At 41.2% G+C, this 24,656-nt stretch overlaps 1 pseudogene and 3 gene segments (V, D, J or C); all 4 read left to right on the top strand.

Annotated features, from left to right (window-relative positions):
- The first annotated feature begins 3,061 nt into the window (after nt 1-3,061).
- On the top strand, nt 3,062-3,586 carry LOC100716269 (immunoglobulin kappa variable 1-39-like). The segment is given in 2 exon segments: nt 3,062-3,116; nt 3,240-3,586. Coding segments are annotated over 2 exon segments (402 nt in total).
- Nucleotides 3,587-14,257: 10,671 nt separating this feature from the next.
- On the top strand, nt 14,258-16,939 carry LOC134471449 (immunoglobulin kappa variable 1-27-like; annotated as a pseudogene).
- A 1,252-nt stretch (nt 16,940-18,191) lies between these two features.
- Nucleotides 18,192-19,530, top strand: LOC100716829 (immunoglobulin kappa variable 1-39-like). The segment is given in 2 exon segments: nt 18,192-18,287; nt 18,409-19,530. Coding segments are annotated over 2 exon segments (402 nt in total).
- Nucleotides 19,531-23,938: 4,408 nt separating this feature from the next.
- Nucleotides 23,939-24,500, top strand: LOC100717100 (immunoglobulin kappa variable 1-39-like). The segment is given in 2 exon segments: nt 23,939-24,043; nt 24,166-24,500. Coding segments are annotated over 2 exon segments (375 nt in total).
- Nucleotides 24,501-24,656: the final 156 nt, after the last annotated feature.

The raw sequence follows: 24,656 nt of genomic DNA, 5'->3' as shown, positions 1-24,656 counted from the left end.
AAAAGAGACTGTCATGAGACCTTGTGGGCTTTAGACCTCCAGTGGGACTCATGGGAGGCATTGTCATGAGCTCTGGGTCTTCATCGGGACTCATGTGGGACATGGCTGTGGGATTCAGGCCCTTGGCTAATATTCTATGTCTTTAGTGTTGTGGATAGTTTTTCTGCATTTTCTTGTGTTAACTCTGGGTGACCATTATAAAAAATAATATTATATACTCCATATCTTGATTCTAATGGTTCTCTGAACAACCCCTGACTATAACACATACTGATTTTTTTCCCAGAAAAACCTCACATTTAGCAGTAGCGAGCATTCTCTCTGTGTAACACATTCCCTCCTTCTTGAATCCATTGGCAAGATGTTTTCAGGTATTCCCACTCTCCAATGTTTTCTTTACTAATTTTTGCCTTTTCGATAGGCTGTATTAATTAAGATTATCTCTCAGGCTTCTAAAACATTCCAAGCGTAGAGAATGGTAATTAATAAATGCTTTCATGACCTCTACCTCATCTAGTTACTATTGGGTATAAACTAACCAAAATTTTTAAAAAGTTACTAATACGATCATCTGATATGCACCTCAATTCCTGCTGGAAATGATTACCTTATAACTTCCTAGGATAATAGTTTGGCAGAGTCTTATAAACCTGTTTTCATAGTGTCACATCCAACAGCTGAAATTTCAAACATTTGAATAACATACGTGGAAAGACCTGTTCTCTCACATTTTGCCTAAAACCATCCAAACTAGACTCATTCATAATAGCCTGACAGGAAACTTACCTCAGTCTCCATAAAGCAATACGTTATGACATCTCCATCCATTACATAGTACTCAGAAAAGCAGAGGATCCCATTATTTGTACATGAATAGCATGACTTGAACTAACAAGCAACTGTGTTGTGTAAAATAGGAAAGGAGTAGGGAATAGAAGATAGATGATATATTTGTGTACAAAATTCTAGAAAAGGACAAATCTAATATGTAGTGACAACAGATAGGCTTGAGTTTACAAAGTCCATGGGGTGAGGAGGAAATTGGTCAAAAAGAACAGCAGGAAAATGTGCTGCATATTTAGAATAATTTGTTATTCCAGTGGAATTTTCTCAATGTCATTTTTATGGGGATTTCATCGAATCTGTAATCCACTTTAGATGCTTTGAACATTTTAGCAGCATTAATTCCTCCAACCCAGGAACAGGGGGGTAACTTTCCATTTATTTGTGATTCTGTGATTTCTTTCACCACTTTCAGTGAAGTTTAATTTATTCATATTTCTGTCCAGTGATTGTGTGAGTGAGGGTTTGTGTCCTGTTATGTGTTTACCTTCTTTTACCGCCTACAGTCACACTCTTGCTCTTTCTCCTGAAGCTCCCCTACTCACACCTGTTGACCATGGGTCCTATTAATTCATATTTTTATTCTTATGCCATGTGGTTCAATATTTTCCCAATATGTACTTAATTTCATTTTCCTTTCCAATTGCTCCTCACCATGTATTGAAAAACACACACATAAACTATACTTTACTATGATTGGAGAAATGACTACCTGTGGGTGTTTTCTCTAGACTCTTCTTTTTTGCATGTTCAGTTTATTTTTGTTCCTACAGTGCACACATTGTCTCACTGAAATTCCTTGATAATCTTCACCCTTGTTGGCAAAGCTGGGAATCAGACTGAGGCGCTTATGCATACCAGGCAAATTCTCTATTGTTGAGCTTTATCTTCACTCCCTATACAATCTTAGAATAGAATTTTATGCATATTCTAGTTCTGTTCCTCAAAATTTTTGTTGCTGTTGCAGGAACTTTGTGATTTTTTAAGTATTATATAAACTACCCATTCATTAAGTACATCATTGGTAGATTGATTGGATTTCATTACATGAAATATATTTTTCTGTATATATATCTTTCGAAAAAATGAAACTTTAGTTATATCAAGTTTCTGACAAGAGGAACATAGAAAAATTCTCTATTTACCTAACTGTTTTTTTTTTAAATTTATAAGACACAATGGCTGAATTGACAGTGAATCTAGAGATTTTATGAAGTTATTATTTTGGTTAATTTTGTTGCAGAATTTAGTAATGTATGCAAAACATTTTGTGGAAAGTATGTGGAAAGGACAATAACCTTTTTGGCTTTTAACTTGTGCATTTTATTAGTTTGTCTTATTAGATTTTGGAGGAGTTTCAGCATACTTTTAAAAAATTAGACATGCTTTTTCATTTATTCTGAAGGATAAAGCACTCACTATTTTATTGGTGAAAATAATGTTTGTAGACCCTTTATTAGGAGTGTAAACCCAGTTTTCGAAAGCTGTTAAGGTTAAAGTGTCGGGGTTCAGGTTGACTGAAGCATTGCAATAGAACGAGGTGTAGGATCACCCAGGGAATTGTACTTTGCCTGCAAAGAAAGTTCCCTTTCTGATTTCAGTGCAATGGTATTGAGGGGCTGAAGAAAGAGAAACTCAGTGCTGCTCATCTGTGAATTTGGAGGCCTCTGGGCACAAAGAGCCGTGTCCTCCCCATCTACCGGTTCCTCGTATTTCCCATTTTCCTCTGTGATTAGTAATGCTCCTATCATCCCTCTCTCAGGAGGATTCTTAGAGTCCGAATTGTGGGTAAGCAATGCGAAAGGGTGGGCAAGAGAGCAAGGTGCCCAGCTCTGACTGTGGGCAGCCGTGAGTGAAACAGGGATGAAGTGACCTGGGGAATGAGAGACAGGGGGACAGAACTTACAGACCCCATCTCTATTCAGAAATGCGAGGTGCATTGTGAACCATAAAGAGGATGGTAGTTCACTGTATTTATGGGAGGGCAGTCAGATTCTGCCCTGTGGCTCATGAGAAAAACACCTTCTCTGAAGGATATATGAGCATCTGTGGCCATTGAATCCCAGAGAGCTGTAGGCCAGTGCTGAGATCAGCTACACCTGCAGTTGTGCCCAGCCATGCCTAACTCTGCTGATTTGCATGTGCCCAGAGCATAGCCCTGCTTAGGATTTCTTAGAGTTTCTCACACCAGATCTAAGTGTCCCAGTCAGGATACAACATGGACATGAGGGACTCTGCTCAGCTTATGTGGCTTTTGCTGCTCTGGCTCCGAGGTAAGAAAAAATTGATCTTGTAATTTAGTTTATTTAGAATTCCCTGGCCAGAGGGGCCTGTGTCTGCAGGGAGGTCCTGTTTTACTAAGATCATGTTGATATTTGTTATGCTTCTAATCTCAGGTGCCAGATGTGACATCCAAATGACTCAGATTCCGTCTTCCTTGCCTATTTCTGTGGAAGACACAGTCACCATCACTTGCAAGGCCAGTGAAGACATTGGCTACCTTTTGTACTGCTTCCAACAGAAACCAGGGAAAGTTCCTAAATGGCTGATCTATGCAGGAAACAGTTTGGAATCCGGGGTCCCATTGAGGTTCAGTGGCAGTGAATCTGGGGTAGATTACATTCTCACCATCAACAGCCTTGAGCCTGAAGATGTTGTGAATTATGACTGTCTACAAGGTTATGATACTCCTCCCGTGGTGATACAAGCCATAATAAAACCAGCAAGGAAAGCAGAAGTGTGAGGCTGGGCTGCCACCCCAGGTGTCAGCCCTGCTGTGTCCAACAGCTGAGAGCAGTTCTCTGACCCTGCCAGGCCTGCAAGTTCCCTGGGAGGCTTTAGAAGAATGGCACAGAATTATCTGTACTCTAACTCTCTTTTCTATTCCTATTCCTCAGCTCTAGCAGAATAGACATCACAGTGCCTGTCCTGCTTTAGTGAAGCACACAGATGAGTCCCTCTGAGCAGTGTTGGTTATGGCATCACTTTTTATTCAGACAGCAGCGGAGAAGCCCTTGTATGCATTCTGAGAAAGAGTTTGTAAAGACTTGCTTCAAAATTTAAAGTGCATTAAGGCCATTGAAAAATTTACAATACAGTGGTAACCCTCACAACTCTGTTCAGGTGGCTATGCAGTCTATCATCAACATACAATTACAATTTTTTGCAAATACCAAGATTCATAAACATGCAAAGCCTGTAGTTTACTTGAAAGTTTACATTTTGTTATAATTTTTTACTTTAAAACAGAAAAAAGGGATACAGAATTTCAAAAAAAATTGTAGGAAATTAACACTAATAAATATATTGCATATTGTTATCTTAGAAGCAGTTGTTCAGGTTACAAGATCTAGGCACAGAAAAGATGAATAATCAAACAATGAAAGCACAAACTGTTCTTTGGATGAAGTAACAGAGATCAATACTGTAGCTGCCTATGTTGTAGACATGCACACACAGATGCATACATATGTACACCTATATACGTAGAATCCTTTCCTTTCTTCTTTCTCTCCTTCACTTTTGATGCTGTATATTTCATCAGGATAAACAAGTGTGTGATAACACACAGGCAGCATTTTGGCCTGATGCAATGTTGTTTCACTGCTCTAAAAAGCCTCTGCTCTTAAGAATTTCCCCATTCATTCTCTTTCACCCCATTTCCTATAAGTCATTTGTGTTTACCATTTCTGTAGTTTTTCCTTATCCAGAATGACAAAATCTTGCTTTTACACTATGGAAGATTATTGAATGGTAACCTCAGAATACACTGTATTAGGAAACACAATAATTAAAAATATTAAATAACACATCTGGCTAATTACAAGATTTCCTTTTTAGAGTCTATGTTTATTGGAATATATTGGCTTAGTGATAATTTTGGAGTGGAAATTGGCAATGTACTGATTTTGTGTCTCAAGTCACCAGAAATATATAGATTTGCTTGGACTAAGAGTCTAAATAATTCTTGAAATATGGGAAGGAGTTTTCATAATCTTTTACCCTACTTTCATCTGGATTTTCAGGTGGAAATTTAGATCTAGGAGTGCTTTTGTTTGTATCACTTAGAATTACGCACTATTTCACTGAACCTAACCTGGGCTCTTTCTCTACTGCTCAGGAGAGTCCCAGCAGGCTCCCTTTGGTCTTGCGCATTGTCAAGAAAAGAGCCTGTTTCATTTCATGCTGAAACATACCTCCTCTACTTACTGTCCCATCTTGGCATTTGATTTTCACACCTGTGGAACTTAAATACCTCCCATAAAAACAGTGACTTAGCTTAGTGTGAACACCAGGGTCAAATCTTGGGAACACAATGGAGGTGGCAGACTTGAGAGTCCCCAGTAGGATGTTTATTTTCCAAACAAGATGGTTGCAGTGGAAGTGATGTCAACCACTGTCTTTAAGGCTGCACAATTATTTTGCATTAAAATCTCAAAATCAGCCATAGAATGCATCTCCTCTGTGTACACCACTTCCTGCTTCCTCATCCCAGGGATATGATGTTCTTATTTAGCCCCAGTAATGATTGCAGTAATGCTTCATTTTTTTTTATATTACCTTTTGCCCTTTCAAAAGTCTGTATTAACAAAGATAAGATCTAAAATATGTCAAACACAAATACATGACCGGAGAATGCTAACTTGTAAACCATAATAAATAGGTTATTGAAATCTGTCTATTTTCTTTACTGTCAAATATTAATAAATGGAAATCTTAAACAAAGAAAGAAACAAGTACTGCAACAACTAAACTATCAATTCCTGATGAAAATGAAGAACTTATTACCTCTTAGCATAGTAGTTTGGGAAGGGCTTAGAAATTTCTGTGAGACCCAGCAGCTGCCTCCCCAGACCTCTGAGTAAGGTCCTCAAAATGAGCAGTTCACACAGCATCTTGTGTCACACCAATCAAACTAGCTTCATTCATAACAGCCACAGTGGAGTACAGAATATCTGTTTAAAAGAAATTAATTAAAACACAGCCTGAATTTGTTAAATAGCAAAGAATTCAAGCACATGATGCAGTGTCTGGAGATGTGAGACTGTTTATCCACGGTGACCAGCGGAGGTCTCTGTGATCACTCGCTGTGTGCTCTGCATGCCATGGCCACGTGAATGAACTCAACCTGCAGAAGTCAGGGATTTGTTCAATCTTGGGAGCTGCGTATACCAGGAGATTCCACTGAATCCACTGTTTACTGAAAAAAATATGTGGACAACACAAAAATTATCGAGCAATACAAGAATCATACCCATGGGTGATTTTACTCTCTTAAGGGTGAATAATACTGTGCTATATTCCAGCAGACATGTGGTCCTGGCTCTCTTGCACGGATCACACAGTTTGCCCTCTGTTCAGAACCTGGAGGCCCTGCTGTGCACCCCTTGCTGCTGCTCTGCTTGTTCTCCAAATCCCCTGCCTGTCACAAGCTCTCAGCAGAATGCAGTCACTGTATCAAACAAAGATCAACCTGAAGCATGTGCAGCACTGAGCTGTAGACCTGGAGCTGGGCTCTCTGGGTCCTGGTGCTCTGGGTCCAGGAGAGACAGCAGGATGTGGAGAGGCCTCTGTGACAGGTCCCATAGGACCCCGGAGTCTGAGGTTGAGACCGTGTTCACTGTGCACTGTCCATTTGATCAGCCAACATAGCTCTTGCTGGGAAGACCCTGGTGTGGGACATCATTCACTGAGGGGTTCACGTGTGTTTTGTTCCTGCCTTTACACTCCAGTGACACCATTGTGGGCTCCACGGCCCAGCTTCCCTTTCAGTGACTATAAGAGAAATGGGCTCCACTACTTTTATTGCATCAGCAGAATCCAGGAAATTTTCCGAAGATTCAGCAATGTGCTCTTTGTGCCTTAACTTGGCTCTGTCAACAATTGTGCTTTAAACAACAGTTCACGTTCCATCTACCTTGGTAGATAAACCTCAGTTAAAATGAGAAGCACAGTTCCTCAGTTATACTACATACAGTTCCAGGACTGAGTGGAAATATGTGACTCATTGCTGGTGTACTGTTCAACACAAATATATACATTTATATCATTTTAGAAAATTATTTTGGTCATCACTGTTTCAATTTCCTCTGTTCCTTGTAGTGTTATAGACTGAACAAAGACTTCCAAAATTTAATCCCATAGGCATGGTAACACTAGATATTTCTTTGTTATTTCTATGTTATGTTATGATTCCCTTATGTTTTTGCTTTACTTTCTCTCTCTACCGAATTAATATTTATTTCAAGATGTGAGCTGTCACAATAAATCTAAGGATTCCGTCCTCTTCTATAACAGTGCTGTTATTTTTGAAACTCCTTTCAATATGTGCATATATCTGAGAACTTTGTGCAATGAGGATTATCTGAGAGCATTTCTCTATTCAAACCAACATGGTTTTTATGCTTCGAATAGTCTGTGAGATGCTAAATGATCCCCACAGTAAGCAAATCACAGAGGCCTCATCCCAGAAACCCTGGAACTGTAAAAGAGTTGCTCTCCCATTACGGGATACTAAGGCAGGGATCTCTCTTTGCAATTCTAGACTCGTTGGCCATAGGATCTCTAAGGACAGTGACCTGCTTTTTTGCTATCTACCAGTTTCTTAATATTTCCTATTTTGCTTTGCGATTGATAATACACATGGCTATGTTGTGCTTTCCTGGGAGATTCTCACACTCTAAACTATGGGTGTGCACTGAGGCAATGTTCCTGAGTCCCACATGGGATGAGGGAAGCAGAGTCCACAAAATCTGACCCTATTCAGAGATGCAGATGAGATGCACTGGTGCTGCCCATAGAAGAGGGGAAGCCAGGCAGGGGAGGCTGTGGTTTTACACCTGCTCCCCTGCCATTCTCTGTTATGCTCAGAAATGATAATAAAACTTATTATTATATCAAGTAATAAAGCTATCACATTAAACTATTAGTTAATGTATTACATGCACACATCAGTGAAACGATGTAGGCTTCTATTTGTGAAATGTACGCCTTATTCTCTCTAAGCAGAACAAATGCTGAGTGAGTTGAGACTCTGAGAATGGGGCATTTGCTGACCTTCTTGGCCTCTGGTCATTCTGAGCACAGTCTGAAGAGCCCGACCCAGCACTGATGTCCTGTTCTCTGATGGCCTCTGTGTTCTATGGGACTTTCATTTTGGTTTAATAGTCAGAGGTGTCCACAACATTCCTTCCTTAGGTCCTATGTGAGGCAGTACCTTGGGCAGAGCCCTGACCCCCACTGTGTCCCCATAGTACAGGGCCAGAGCTGGCTGGTCTCTGCACAAAAAGCCTGACCTCAGCCTTGATTTGTGATCCTACTCCAAAACCTCTCCAGTTGTTTCTAGCTTGAAAGCTCTCCTGGCTTTGAATTCCTAGGACCCTCTTCCACACTGTGCAGAGAGCTGAAGAGTGATTTGCAGGAGACCAGTACTCCCGAGGCCTTCTGACATCTCAGCTGCCACAGTTGCAGCCACTCACCAAACCACTAGGTATGTGAGCAGGGGAGCTGCTGGGTTCTCACAGGCTGCTCTGGAAGGGGCTTTGGGATAGGAAGGATGCGGTGGCCTTGTACATCTGTGCCAGGATTCTTTAGTCTACAGATATATCTTGCAAATCTTCGTGGGCCCCTGATCTTTACCAAAACTAAATCTTTGTCATATCATGTGGGTTTTACATGTCAGGATCACTGTCCTATAACCATTATCTTTTTACAACTCTAGGTTAACTGTTGGTGTTTGTTCTTTTTAGCAGGATGAATTATTATTATTATTATTATTATTATTATTATTATTTTGTCTTTTTCCTTTTTATCGGTACCAGGGATCGAACTCACGACTGCCTGCTTGCAAGGCAGGCGCTTATGCCACTGAGATAAATCCCCAGCCCCCAGCAGGATGAATTGTTAAGTTGAATCATTTGATTTTCTATAGAGTCTTCCCTGGTAATTGATAGGATCAGTTTTATGAATAGAGGTGAAAATGTTCAGTCTAGGCCTTTGGTTGCAGAAATGAATAGGTTGCTATGGTAAAGATCCTCCACTAGATGGCGAACAACTCCACATTAAACAAACCACTGAGGCCTTGTCCTAGAACACTAGGACTGTAGAAGTGATGCTTTCCCAAAAGGAGCCACTAAGGTAGGGAGCTCTCTGCTCATCTCTCTAAGCTCACATGGCTTAGGGGCCCTGTGCACAGTGAGCCATGACTTCCCTATCTGGCTGTTACTCAGGATTTCCTGCTTTACTTTGTGATTTGTAATGTACATGAGCATGATGAACTTTCTGAAGGCCTCTGGGTCAGCAATGAAGCAGAGTGAGCCAGAGAGCAAGAGCCACAACCCTTAATGTGGCCAGCTGTGAATGAATCAACAGTAAGTGTCCTCATGCATTCCCAGGTGGAGGTGACAGGTCCCACAGAACTTAGTTCCATTCAGAGATGCAGAGGAGATGCCGTGGAGGAGTCCCTTTGAGGAGACGAATGTGGGCTTGGAGACGCCTTGTGATTGAACATGTTCCCCTGCTGCTCTCCAAATACTGCACCAATGAGCCCTATGCTCAGCTTGGTCCTCTGAGCTTCATGTTGCTCAGACTGCAGTGGGGAAGATTTGGGAGGTAATGTGGTGACTCTGGGCTCTCATTGTTCATTTTCAGTTTGCTAGATTTGAAATTACATATATATATTTTTTTTAAGGAGAAAAAGGAAAAAATAGAAAAAGTGTACAAGTAATACAAAATTTAAAAAATAAACAGTAAGAAATCACTAGTTAATAGATTATATATTCTCAGTTGTTCAAGTTACAAAATTGAATCATATAAAGTGGACTTTCAAACAGTGAGAGTGCAAATAGTTTTGTTCAATGATCCAAAAAACACTCAGTAATATGGTTATCTCTATCTTATACACATAAACATACATGCAGTTCTAACCTTTAGAGCACTTCCTTTTCTTTTCTTTTGTACAATGACAATTACACATTTTGAGTTTTATTACTCCCACAGTTCTTATTACTTTTTTTGAAGAGAGTAAAACCAAATGTGACATATCAGAACAGAGTCAGTCAAATCAAAAGGATGGACATAATAGATAATGTAAAAACAAAATATAAGGTGATCAACAATGGTTACTATACTGCCTCTTGCTATTTTAAGAAGAATTGGCAGTTATAATAAAATTGAACTAAACAGTAAAGAATAAAACCAAAGCATTGGAGACACAGGATTTTAAAAGAAAATAATAGTCAACTGGAATGGGTGTCATAATGATTTTATTGTCTTCACAGTTATGCCTATACAAAGCAGAATAGAGGAAAATCAGTCAAAACAAGATGGTGAGGGCAACACAGGATTTCAAATCAAGTTAATAGGAAATCAAAGTAGGTTACTATAATGCATCCTGCTTTTTTAAATTTATTTTTCCCATAATTAAAAAAATAAAATGTAAATAATTTTTAAAAAGGGGATTGAGATAAAAGAGGGCATAACAACAGAACAGCGCAGGTCAAAACATAACCATTTAAGCAAAATAGGTTTCACCACAAGATATCCTGACATAAAAATAGTTACCATAGTGTCTCTTTCCTTGAAATCTTTGAGTATAACTTCGTATACTGTAGCACCAAACATATCTAGACACTATGAAACCATTCAAGAGAATGACATTATTACAGGGTATTTAGAACCAATTAACAGAAAATGAACAATGGTTTCTATAAAAACTCCTTGTCTATAAAAGTTTTTGCTTATATTACCATATAAAATAAAATCCAATAAGATACAACCTTTTAAGACCAATGGAGACAGAAGAATACAAGTTTGATGGGACTTCAAAACAAAATGATACTAAATCAGCATTAGCTATTATGATGTTTTGTTTTCTCCAAAATAGCTGTTCCTACCTTCCAATCTTCTCTGCCTCATTTCTGTTGAGCTCTTTTTCTGTCATTTGTTGTCAGTTTGTCTTCTTCATTTCGTTTTCTGCTCCATTCATTGTGGCCTGTCTGCCACTATTTCTAGAATCTTGGTATTTTCCTTTTTTACACTATCCTGCAGTATTCTCTGTAGAGTTGAATTAGTGGCTGCAAATTCCCCTACTTTCTCTTTATCCTGGAAACACCTTGTTTTTCCATCAATTTTTAGGGACAGTTGTGCAGGATATATCAATTTGGCTGGAGGTTATTTTCTTTCAAAGCTTGAATTATTTCCCCCCACACTCTTTGTGATTTGATGGTTTGTGCCGAGAAGTCTGTTGTAATTTTGATAGGTGTTCCCATGTAAGTGATCTGTTTCTTGTGTCTGATGGCTTTTATTGTTCTGTTCTTATATTGCATTTCTGGAATTTTGATTATTATATACCTGGGTGTAGCTCTGTTTGGGTTGTAGGTGGCTGGAATACTGTTTGTCTCATATATCTGAGTATCTTTACCATTTGCTAAATTAGGGAAAGTCTCTTGGATTATTTCTGTGAATAGCTTTTGTAGTCCATTTGTTTATGTCCCCACTTCTTCTCTTATATTCTTAATTCATAAGTTATAGATCCTCTTTTAATCTTCTAGCTTTTGTATTGTTGCTGGTTTTTTTTTTTTTTGTTATTTTTAAGAAGTTTTTCATTTCATGCTCCCATATTACAATTCTGCCCTCCAGTTCAGATAATCTATCCTTAGTTTCTTTCAAGCTGTTATGCCAGTTTTCCATAGAGTTTTTCTTTTCCTGGTAATCTCTTTGAACCTGCTTCACATATTTATGTCTTCTCTATCTTCTCCACCAAACAATTCTCCCCTTTTTTTCTGTTCTTCCATTCCACCATCTGTTTTTTCTTGGGCGGTGCTTAGCATTTCTCTAAGTATTCTGCCTATGTCTTGCTTCAGGTCATTAATAACTTCATTCCTGAACTTGTCTATGAGGCTCTGGTGATAGTGTTTTATGCCTATTAGTGCTGTGTCTGCTATTGCATATTTCTCAGGATTGGGGGCCAAGGAACCTTTCTTGTTGCTCCCTCTTCCTATATTCTTTGTTCCTTATATATAAGCGTATATAGAAGGCATAGCTTCCTTCCCTGTCGGCCACAGTCTGTTTCAATTGCATCTGGGAGGTTTTCCAGCCCACCGCAGCACACCAGGGAGACACAGACCTGGGCAGTCTATGCTGGGCCCTCCCCTCCAGGTCAACCTAAGGAAGGCTTTACTGCTAGGGTGTACCTCCAGGCTTTAGGACCTGGTTTGTGCTAGCCTATTGGTTCTCAGCCAGTGGCATCTTGCAGGCCAGGCACTCCCCACCAATCCCGCTTGAGGGGAGGGTATGTGACTGAAGTCACTCTTTCTGGGAAGTCTGCCTGGTCTGAGTATGTCCTCCGCTGAAGCCTCCTTCTCTATGGAAGGGTCCCCATATGCTCACTCACCGAAGGTCGATGCAGAGTACCAGGCCAGTCTCGCTCCCAACTCCATTCAAGCTTCCCATTCTCTGAGCTTTCACACCTCTCTCTCTGCTGTGTCAACCAGGATGCAACAGCGGCTGCAGGAGATTCAAATCACAGTTTCCAGTGGTGCGGGGTCCGGCTTCCTTGCTGAGCCCTTATCTGTACCTGCTGTATCACTGGGATTGCGTTTCCAGTTGGTTTCTCTTAATTTAGTTTGTTCCTGGGTTGGCAAAGAATATCCTCACTTGCCTAGGACTTCCTGCCCAGCAGCATTCCTGCATTGCAAGTGTGGTTTCTCAAAGAGCCTTTCAGGCTGCTGCTATCTATCCGGCATGTTCTTCTGGACTCGAAATAATATGTTATGGAAGCAACAAAAACCATCATTTATTGCTACATTAAAGTAGTAGTTAATATACTAATGCAGTGAAGAATTAATTTACACCTTTTTTGTGTAACGTGTGTTTTCATCTTTCTAGGCACATCAGAATCTCAGTGAGTCGAACTCACAGATGTGGATATTTGCTGTTCCTCTTCTTGGCCTCTGTTCCTCAGGCTTAATCAGTGCTGAGAACCTTAAGCTCAGAGGGCCAGGTCAGCTCTTTGGTCCAGGTGTCTCACAGTGTTGTTCCTCCTGGGGCTCTCAGCTTGCTCAGAACCCAGAAGGTTGAGTACTTTCCTTCCCTGCATCTGCTGCCATGCAATGCAATGTGCAGGCTCTGTGGTTCTCCCGTGTATTCGGCCCCAGGGTCTGGAGAGCAGCTACTTCCTCCACAGCCCAGGTCTACAGCTCAGCAGCTCTGAGCACTGCAGGCCTGACCTCAGCTTGGGCACAGGTCCCTGTTCCAAACCTCTCCCATTCACTGCAGTGCTTGGAAATCTATGAAGACCTTAAATTCTCTGCCCGTGTCTCTTCAATTCCTGAAACCACTCTAGCAGCTGAATGAAGGAGGATATGTTTTCCTTGTTATCCTAACATCCTACTGGATCCTGACACAGCAGATAAAAGTTTCTCTTCAGATAGCTTGTCCCTATGCATTATAAGTTAGAAGCACAGGATTATATATTTCTTTAAATTTCTAATAAAAATTTATCACTTTCCCAGCAGTTGTCTCTGATTTCTTCAGTTTGTTCAGTAGCAACTCTGCCCTGCTGTGCATGGCCAACACAGATGAACCTCTTTCAGCCTAGGCAGGAGTAGGAAATAGGAGGCTTATGTGACCCCTTCAGGATTGAGATGTAAGAGGAAGGAAGAAGGTGAACAGGTGGTACTGGGACATATTTTCATACAGCTGAATTGGGAGGGTGAGGCCAAACTTTTGCCTTGATTTCTTCTAGAAACAGATTTGAGACTAACTGATGCAGAGACATTGCAGCCCTTTTGAGATTAGGATCCCTTAGGTCCAGTCTTGAAAGGTCTGTGTGTTGAGATTTCAAATAGGAAGGAGAAAATTTGTGTCATTTCTGCTTTATCTATGCTGCTGCCCCAATCCCAAGGATTGCAACAGCCAGACTTTTGTTTATGTATTTAAGTACATCCTGATTCTCACATTGCATCTGAAATGATTCTAACTTATCTTGCAAAAAAAAAAATCAAGACCAAATAACTGAATGGGCCTCAGTACTGCCCTTAGAGGAAGACAGGCAGAAACGTGCTCTTGCGTGTGTTTTCAGGAACCCGGGGCTGGCATTGTTCATGTCCTTCCCCACAGTCTCAGTCATGCTGTGATAGTGAGTATAGGAACCCAGACAAGTTCACCTACCTCACAATTTCTGCTCTCTTCTACTCATTACTTCCCTTATATACCCTAAATTTGAAATAGCCCATTTGTTTCCTTTAATTACTTCTTTTCAAAAGGGTCATGACAAAGACCCTGGTCCCCAGGTAAACCGAGTTCTGAAAGATGAAAGCAGCAGTTCCCTCTAATCATGGAAGGAATCATTGTCCTAAAGGAGGAGCACATTCTCTGCAAGGAAACCTGTGCCATTCAGGTATGAACAGGGACCCTAGAAGACACTGAGCCTGTGCTGAGAGGGGCCAGCCCTGAAGATGGACCAAATCCCTCTACCTCTGCTGATTTGCATATTCCAAGAGCCTAGCAGGCTACTTGAGGACTTCTTCATAGGCCGCTGGTGTCAATCTGTGCAGCTTCAGCCCCAGTCAGTACACAGCAGGGACATGATGGTCCCCACTCACTTTCTGGGGGTCTTGCTGCTCTGGGTCCCAGGTAAGGAAGGACAGACAGCACCAGGAATTTTCTCAGTGGTGTGTTCAGCATAGACTAACTTTTCAGGAAGGTCCGGCTTTATCATGGACAATCATGTTGGTCTTTGTTGTTTCCCATCTCAGGTACCAGATGTGACATCCAGTTGACTCAGCCAGCATCGATATCTGCATCTGTGGGAGACACAGTCACCATCAGTTGTAGGTCAGTCAAGGCATTAACGGTTACTTAAGCTGGTATCAGCAGAAACCAGGGCAAGCTCCTAAATTCCTGAGCTATTGGGCAAAACGTTTGCAATCTGGAGTCCCATCAAGGTTCAGTGGCAGTGGGTCTGGGACTGATTTGACTCTCACCATTAGTAGCCTGTGGCCTGAAGTTCTTGCAACTTATTATTGTCAGCAGTATAAAAGTACTCCTCCCACAATGACACAAGTCATAACAAAAACCTCCCAAGGAAGCAGAAGTATGAGGCTGGGCTTCCCTAGCTGGTCCTCTTCCTGTCTTCAGTTGCACAGCAGGTTCTTCAGATGCATCAAATCTTTGAAGCTCACTGGAAGGATTAAGCAGAAGCATCCAAGGAAGCTGCTCTCTACTCTAACTTTCTTTTGTGTTTCTCAACCCTGATTTAATGAACCAATGATTACACTGGTGCAATGCGGATTATGGCATTCTTTTGTATTCACCTGGCAACCAAGAAGCACTTCAATAGGTTACAAGCAATGGGTTTTAAAGATTTTCCTCAACTGTAAAAATTTACATTCATAGCAAATTTAAAGTGCAAAGGTGTCTCATATAGTGCTGCCCGTATATGTACATTATAATATTCATTTCATTCATAGCTATTTCATTAATCATTGTTTTGTAACAGACGGTTTACTGGATATGCCATCATTTCTAGTCAGAAGCCTTTGTACATTTATACATTATTTATGTTAACTTTTTATTTTACTTTACTGTCAGAGATAGAAGTACAAAAATGGTGAAAGGAGCACAGACCTTTGACTTACATTTAGTTAGCTCCAGTAGATGAGATTGTACTTGCATATCCTGTCATAACTATTAGTTGACATTCTATTAGTTGGAGAATATGATGTAAAGCAAATCACCCAAAAACACTGAAGCATATAGCAAAGTGTAATTACTTGTCAAATCTTGGAAGATGATGAATCAGTTTATTTGAGACATCAAGACATTCGACACCTTCACCAAAGTGGCAGCCCCAAGAATTTCTGTAAAGTTTTCATTGCACCCTCTGCACTGGAAGTGTTTTCATTAGACAGTCAAGATAATCACAATCTTTCCTGCTCAGTACATCTACTTGACCTGCTGCCATCAATATCATGTGGAATGAGAAGAAGTTCCATGGCATGTTTATGTGATGTATTTTGTTCAACCTGCTTTGATGGAAGGAGCAGGAGAGTTAACATAGCCTAAGATCAAGCTAAGGACCTGAGGAACTTTTCATTCCAGATGACTGAGAACTGCACCAGAGGACAGGGACAGATTGTGTCTCCACTCTGCTGCTGATCCCTGCCTCCGATGCTGCAAGGGGCCAGCTCTTCAGAAACTCAGGTGTGCCCAGCAGTGATCAGCAGGGGAAGACAGAAAACATTGAGAACAGAGACCTATAAATTCTGTTTAAATCTATACAATGTCCATATGATCTGCATTTACCTTTCCTCTTTCATTGGATGTACATTTGCTTTTGGGATCTTATAAGAGACATTTCTGGGATGCAGGCTGAGCAAAATAGATATGGCAAAGTCAAGATGATGTCTTTATCACGGCTCTTATGTTTCTAATATTGTAGATTCCAAGTGAGGCTACTTGGATGATGCTCAAAGTGACAGTATTACTTAAATCTATAACTTCCTTCCTTCCTTCCTTCCTTCCTCCTTCTTCATAAAAGCTCTATAAAAATATATCCTCTTTTCTTTTAGACTATAGTTGTAGTGACTTTCATATGCACGTGGTCATGTTCTGCTGATGCATGGTTTCAGCCTCCAGAAGCGAGAGTGTGCTGACTCATTCTCAGCATTGCTGTCTATGATGCAATGGAAGACAGCCACTATCACCTGCTGGCAAGTCAGAACATTGCCTCCAATTCACATTGGTACCAGCAAACACCAAATCAGGCTTCAAAGCTCCTCATTAAGTTAGCCCTCTAGTCCATGTCAGGGATTCATATGAGGTTCAGTGGCAATAGATCTGGCACAGATTTGACCCTTACCATCATCAGCCTGTGACCTGATGATGTCACAAGTTATTACTGTCACCAGGAATGGAGAGTTCTTCACACTACACCACAAACCAGAACAAACACTAGTTCAGCGTGGATGAGCAGGGAGATTGGGTGCTACCATGGTCTTCTGATTTTTGCAGGTGCAAATTGGTCACGGACTTCACAAACACCATGATCAGCCCAGCAGAACTGAAATTTCAGATCCGTTGTTTCACGTATTAGTTGCAACTTCATTTACAGGAATTTTTCTAAATAAAAGAAAAGCTGTTGAGGATAGATCCCTTTGTAACCATCTAAGTATTTCCTACTTTGTCCTTTACAAGTTGGTCAAATTTTGAAGTCTTCCTTGGGGGCCTCCAATCAGTCAGTAAGATTCAATAGTCTTAAAGGTAGAATACTGTGAAATTACCAAGCAGTTGCCAGGAGTTGAGGGGAAATAAAAGACCCCTGGACAAGTACCCCTCAACCTTGAAACATTTCCAAGCTTGGCAACCAGCAAGGGTATTCTAGGTTCCCCTCTCTTTCCCAAAACTAACTTTTTGTCATCTCTTGTAGTCACATACCTGGAACTTAAGTACCCTGTGATCATTATCTTTTCTGAATTCCAGGAGAATTATTAGCTGTTTGTCTTTAATAGTTGCATGATTTATTTATTAAGAAGATGAATCATGTAAATTTCTATAGACACTTGTCTGGTAGTGGGCAGAATAAGATCAAGTTCTTGTATTTTGGATTGGGAGGGGTGGTTAAGTGAAGAAATTAGGGCCCCAATCCAAAATGTTGCTGCTACAAAGCTTTCATTAAATGGCAAAGAAACCCTACAATACACAAAGCCGGAGTCCTTATCCTAGAGACTAAATGAATGAATGTTTGACTGTTGAAGTGAAAATTTCCCATTAAAGGAGGGAGCTCTGTGTCCAGCTCTCTAAGCTTACATGACTGGATACTCAAGGGGCAATGGGTCATGTCTCACCCATCTGAAATTTCCTCAGGATTTCCTGCTTTACTTTGTGATGTGTAGTGCACCTGGCTATGACGCCCCTTCCAGGAGTATTCTTAGAGTATGAACTTGGTGAGCAATGAGACAGGAGTGGTGAGAGAAGCAGGTACACAGCTCTGAATGTGGGTGGCCATAAGTCAAACAGGAATGAAGAATCCTTGTGCATTCAGAGACGGAGGGAACAGAACTTTTAAATCCCAGCTCTATTCAAAGGTGCAAAGGGTGTTATGATCCAACAATAGAACATGGTTCACTCTAGTCATGGGAGAACAGCTGGATTCTGCTCTGTGGTCCAAAGGAGAAACACATTCTTGGGGAAATTGGTGCCATCTTGGCCTGGAAGTAACCCCAGAAAACCAAGTACCACTGATGAGACTAAACAGCCTTGCAGCTGTGTGCAACCCTGCTCAGCCCATGCTGATTTGCATGCACACAGAGCACAGCACATGCTCAAAAGTATTTCTTCCCTAGGTTCTCATACCTTGTGCAAGAGTCAGTCCTGGTCCAGACACAGCATGGACATGTGGATCTTCACTCAGCTCCTGGGCCTCCTGCTGTTCTGGCTCCAAGGTGAGAAAAAATTTATTTTGTAATTTAGTCTAGTTAGAGTTCCCTGGTCACAGTTGCCTGGTTCTACAGGGAGGTCTTGTTTTACCATGGTTGTGTTGATACTTGTTGGTTCTGATTTCAGGTGTCAGATGTGACATCCAGATGACTCAGACTCCATCCTCCTTGCCTGCATCTGTGGGAGACACAGTCCCCATCAAGTGTAAGGCCAGTCAGGGTATAATCAATGCTTTAAACTGGTACCAGCAGAAACCAGGGAAAGCTCCTCAACTGCTGATCTATGCTGAAACCAGTTTGGGATCTGGGGTCCCTTCGAGGTTCAGTGGCAGTGGATTTGGGACAAATTTCACTCTTGCCATCAGTAGCCTACAGCCTGAAGATGTTGCTACCTATTACTGTCAACATGGTTATGGTACCCCTCCCACAGTGGTACAAGCCATGACAAAAACAGCCAGTGAAGCAGAAGTGTGAGGTTGGGCTGCCCCAGCTCAGCTCCACTGCAGCTGTACTCAACTGCTGAGAGCATTTCTCTGAGCAAGCCAGGCTTGAATGCTGCTTTGAAGCTTTAGAAGAAGGACCAAGACTGTCCTCTACACCCTTATTCTCTTTCCTTTTTTTAGCTACTAAAGCACAGACAATCCAGCTCCTGTCCTAATTAAGTGAAGGCCACAGATGAGCACCTCTGAGCACTGTGGGTTATGGCATAATTTTGGATTCAGACAGCAACATAGAAGCCCTTCTGTGTTCTAAGCAAGGATTTTTAAAGACTTCTTTCAATTTTTAGTGTAGATTTGTTCATTGAAGTTTAAAATACAGAGGTGGCCCTGATTACCCAGTACACATGGCTCTGCAGTCTATCATCAACAACCGAGGACAATTTTGTTACAAACCATTAAGATCCATAAGTGTGCAAAGTCTGTAGTTTGCGTGAAGGTTTACTATTGCTGCTATACATTTCACAAAGGGAAACAAATCTGCAATAACACACACGCAGCGTTTGCTACTGGGCAATTTTGTTTCAGTGCCATAAAAATTCTCCACCCTAAAAATTATCCCTATTCATTCTCCACCAATTCATGCCAGTCATTTGTGTTTTATCATCACATTGTTTATCCTTTTCCAAATGACAAACTCTTGCCTTTATAATATAGAAGTTTTTGAAAGACAATCTCAGAATATGCTCTACTAAGAAATGCAATAATTAAAAATATTGAGTAACACCTCTTTGTACTTACAAGGTTCTCTTTATCCCTTCTGTGTCCTCTGTTCAAGACATGGATGCCTTGCTGTGCACCCCTTGCTGGTGATCTAACTCTTGTACGAAGTCCCTGCGTGTCACAAGCTCTCAGCGGGATGTGGTTACTGTCTCTGGACAAAGATCAATCTGAATCAGGTGCAGCAGTGAGCTACAGACCTGGAGCTGTGGCCCTCTGAGTCCTGGTGCTCTGGGTCCAGGTGAGACAGCAGTGTTTGGAGAGGACTCCATGACAGGACCTATAACACCCAGGAGTCTGAGTCTGAGACCGTGTTCACTGTGCCCCACGTGCACTGTCCACTTGATCACCCAGCATCACTCTTCCTGGGAAGACTCCGTTGTTGGGACATCATTCACTGAGGGGCTCATCTGTGTCTTGTTCTGGCCTTTAAACTCCCGTGAGAGCATTGCGGACTCTAGGGCCCAGCTTCCCTTTAAGTGTCTCTTAAGAGAAATGGTCTCCACCACTTTCCTTGCTGCATCCGAATCCAGGCAAGTTTCCAAAGACTCAGCAATGTGCTGTGTGCCTTGGCTTGATTCTGTCTATAATTGTGATTTAGACACAGGATAAATGCTAAGATAAAAACTTAGTTAAAATTAGAAGCATAATTCCACAATTAAACTAGACATAGATCCAGGGCTGAAAAGAAATATGTGGCTCATGGCTAGACTATTGATCAATAGTTGTGGATACACTTAAATCATTTTAGAAAATTATTTTGATATTCACTGTTCACATTTCCTTTGTCACTCATATTGCTATAGACAGAGACATAACTTCCCTAACCTGCATCCCATAAGCCTGATGACATCATTGTTTCCTCGGCTTTGTAGTTTTTGCTTCATTTTCCCCTTCTACTGACTTAATTTTTATTTCAGGATGAGCCCTGCCAAAATAAATGTCAGGACCCAATCCTTTTCTATAAGAGTGCTATGGTTTTCTAACTCCATTCTTTCTTTGAATATAACTGAGGATCGTGTGGGGTGAGGATTATCTGATGGGCTTTATTCAAATCCATAATTGGGCAGTTGGCTGACTGTGACCAGGAGAAAGTGAGTAGGAAAAGAGGAAGCAGAAGGAAGGAAAATAACATTATCCCAGGTGTCAGTGTCCTTGGATTGAGGAGGAAGGAGGAGATTATCTTTTTCACCTTAGCAGTGTTAGCTACTGTGTCAAATGTAAATTTGCGAGGTTTTTCCTGAGCTGTAACACAGTAAAACAATGTATTTGTGTTTTTTACCTTAGGGAATAATCTGAGAATACCTAATAAATATGGAAATATTGCACAGTTAGTTCATTTTGTTCACAGTCTTTTAGGGGAACTATATGTTACCTCAGGTATGAAGCTGTACTTGGAGGAATAAAACACGTAAGACTTAAAAATTTAAGAAAATATTAAAAAATACCTGTCACTATAGATAGTTGAATGAAATTATAAATGAACCAAATTATACAGGTGTTAATTGCTAATTATCCAAAGGATAGAAACTTAAAAACTCATGATATAAAAATTCTAAGAAGTAAAGGTACACCTGAATAAAATTAAGGGTTTTTTTTTTCTATCTTGAAATTAACGTTCAGTGTGTGGAGAAAGTGTTTTTCTGAATGGCTGCTGTCTTGTGAGCTCTCAGAAGAGGACGTGATAATACATGTGTCTGAAGAAATCTAGCGAGTCACCTCTCTTTAGTACTCTAACTGTATTATAAAAGTAGTTTACAATGCCATCCCTTAGAGATGGGTGGCAGGAAGTTACCTGATAGCATTTCTCTGTTCAACCCAAAATCCCAGCATTGTCTGTGAATTACAGGTTAATGCTGATTATAAAGAAGATACAGGAGAAGAGAGAGAAATAGGATTCTAACAAAGAGTTTTCCTGCAGTGAGGAAATGAGGAAGTGTGAGGTTACTTTGTTTTCTCTGCATTAACTACTCTATTAAATACTGATTTCAGCAATTAACTCAGGAGGTTAATTGCTGATCTATGACTCAGAAATTTTCTTCCTTACACCAATGTATTTATAATCATGCTTATTACTTTAGAGTTCCTCAGAATAACTAGTAAATATTAAACAAATGCACTTCTAGTTTATAAAGTGTTTGAAGGTAAATACTCATTACGTCAGTGACAAAGATCTAACTAAATGCAACAAAGTAAATAGTAACTGGCTCTGTAAAACTGTAAAATCTTGTAGCATTACACATAAAAGTATAATTGCCACTGAAACATAAAATATCATGGTGAACAAACCAAATGATATCAGTCTATGTATCTGATTAAACAAACTATATAGCCTTAATGAACCAATATTAAAAAATGTCAAAAATAAGAGACAAACCGGAATACAATGTCACCATATTTATTTTGAACACAAATGTCTGTATCAATGTATTTGCTATTCTGATAAATCATCTATTGTGACCTTTATATATTATCACCTCTTGTTTAGTTGGACAACATAGATGCTCTTAGAAGATTTCTGGAATGAGTGAATATTCGTGATATTGGGAACACCACCTGCAGTAGCAGAGTTACCAATATACCAGCAATGAAGCTCAAATAAATCTAGAACTGCTGTGTCCATGTTATATTCCTAGCATTTAAGTTCATTGTTCTCAATGAAAAGTGAGAGCAATGGTTTCCTGAGAGATATTACACTGTGTGATACATAAATCTGGAGATGCTGGAGGCCCTTAAAGGAAGTAAGTGTTGTTGGAAGCAGGAATGTGTCTGGTCTCCAGTGCTAGCTGTGATCCTTTCCTCATGCCCTGTGTAGAGACTGGGAAGAGAGAGCTAGAGAGTGGCTTGCAGGAACCCAGCATTGAGACCTTCTCACATCTCAGCTGCCACAGTTGCAGCCAGTCACCAACCAGTGAGAATGTGAGCCAGGGAGCTGCTGGGTTCCCACAGGCTGCTCTGAAAGGGGAACTGGGAAAGGAAGGATGGGCTGGCTCTACAGATCTGTAGTGTGATTCTTCACAAACATTTCCTGCAGGGTCTTCAGGGGTTCATGGGCATTGCCAAAACTAAATCTCTGTCTGATCATGAGGGTTACACATGTCATGTTCACAGTCTTATTATCATTATCACTTTAGATCTCTAGGTGAGCTGTCAGTCTTTTGTCCTCAGTAGTAGGATGATTTATTAAGAGGAATCATTTGAATTTTCTATATCATCTTATCTCATACGTAATAGAATACAATCAGCTTCAAGAATACAGTTGAAAAATTCAGTCACGGCCTGAGAGTATCAAACTGTACAGGTTGCTGTGTTAAAGATCTTCCAGTAGATGGCGAACAACCGCACATTAAACAAAGAGTGATGCTTTCCTGGGAGGGAGCCTCTAAGTCAGGGAGCTCTCTGCCCAGCTCTCTAACCTCACATGGCTGGGACTTCTGTGCACAATGGGCTGTGTCTTCCCCATGTGCCAGTTCATTACTATTTCGTGTTTCAATCTGTGACTGGTATTCACCTGACTATGGTGAGTTACCCAGGAGGCCTCGTGGTCAGCAATGAAACAGGATGGGTGACAAAGCTAGGGCCACAACTCTGAATGTGGCCAGCCATGAGTGAAACACAAGTGAAGTGGCCTGGTGTACTCTGAGGTGGAGGTGATAGAGGCTGTAGATCTCGACTGCAGTCAGAGATGCAGGGGAGAAGCCCTGGAGGAGTCCCTAAGAGGAGGGCAAGTTGTGTGGGGAGAGGGGTTGTGATTACAGACCTGTTTCCCTGCTGTTATCCAGAAGCCTTGGCTCAGAAATATTCTGATCCCCAGAGATCTGTTTACCACTTTTAGTATGTCTTGATGCTCACATTGTTTCTTAGATGATTCTAACTTTTCCTGCAAAGAACATGGAGCCCAAGAATCTGGCTGGGCCTTAGAACTGTGCTTGGTTGAAGACAAGCAGAAACATGCTTCTGTGTGTGCTATGGAAGCCTGGGGCTGGACAGCAGCATTGGTCAGGTCTTTCCCTGTCCTCTTAGTCATGGTGTGATAGTGAATAGACGAACACAGAGAATTTCACAGAGTTCACAGACTCTGCTCTATCCTTGTCTTGCTTCCTCATTTTTTACCCTGTTTGAAACAGCCCATGTGTTTCTCTTCATTCTCCTTTCTAAAAGGGATCATAACATAGGACTGTGGTCCTCAAGCAAGCTGTGTTCTGTAACATGAGAGCAGCAATGTACTCTACTCATGGGAGAGCAGCCTGATTCTGTTCTGTGGCCCAAGGGAGAAACAGCTGCTCTGTAGGTACATCTGTGCTGTCCTGTTGTGGACAGGGTCCCAGGGGACACTGAACCTGTGCTGAGAAGAGCTAGCCTGCAGCTGGCCCAAACCCTTTATAGCCCTGCTAATTTGCATGTCCCAAGATCCCAGCCACTTACTTGTGGACTTATTCACAGGCTTCTGGTCTCATCCTGTGCAGCTTCAGTCCCAGTCAGGACACAGCATGGACATGAGGGTCCCCACTCACTTTCTGGGCCTCTTGGTGCTCTGGATATCAGGTAAGAAAGGGCAGAACCAGGAATTTACTTAGTTCTGAAGGTTCAGAGTTGCCTGGCATTGTGATGTGGGCCTGATTTATCTTGAATACCTATGTTGATATTTGTTAAGTTTCCCATTTCAGGTGCCAGATGTGACATCCAGTTGACACAGCCTGCATCTGCATCTGCATCTGTGGGAGACACAGTCAAGATCAGTTGCCGGGCCAGTCAGAGTGTTAGCAATTACTTAAGCTGGTATCAGCAGAAACCAGGGAAAGCTCCTCAACTGTTGATCTATGCTGCAACCAGCTTGGTATCTGGGGTCCCATCAAGGTTCAGTGGCAGTGGTTCTGGGACAGATTTCACTCTCACCATCAGCAGCTTGCAGCCAGAAGACTTTGCAGTTTATTACTGTCAGCAGTACCAGAGTTGGCCTCCCACAGTGATACAAGCCATGACATAAACCTCCCAGGGAAGCAGAAGTGTGGGGCAGGGCTGCTGCAGTTGTTCCTCTTTGTGTCTCCAGTTGCAGACCAAGTTCTCAAACGCATCTGGACTTTGAAGGCCACTGGAAGGATTTGGTAGAAGTATCCAAGGAAGCTCCTCCCTCCGCTAACTTCCTTTGCTGTTTCTC

The sequence above is a fragment of the Cavia porcellus genome, unplaced genomic scaffold, assembly GCF_034190915.1.
Source record: "Cavia porcellus strain 051 isolate PalLab524CR breed Dunkin Hartley unplaced genomic scaffold, mCavPor4.1 scaffold_18, whole genome shotgun sequence".
In the NCBI taxonomy this organism is placed as follows: domain Eukaryota; kingdom Metazoa; phylum Chordata; class Mammalia; order Rodentia; family Caviidae; genus Cavia; species Cavia porcellus.
This window is presented reverse-complemented; position numbering and strand designations above follow the sequence as displayed.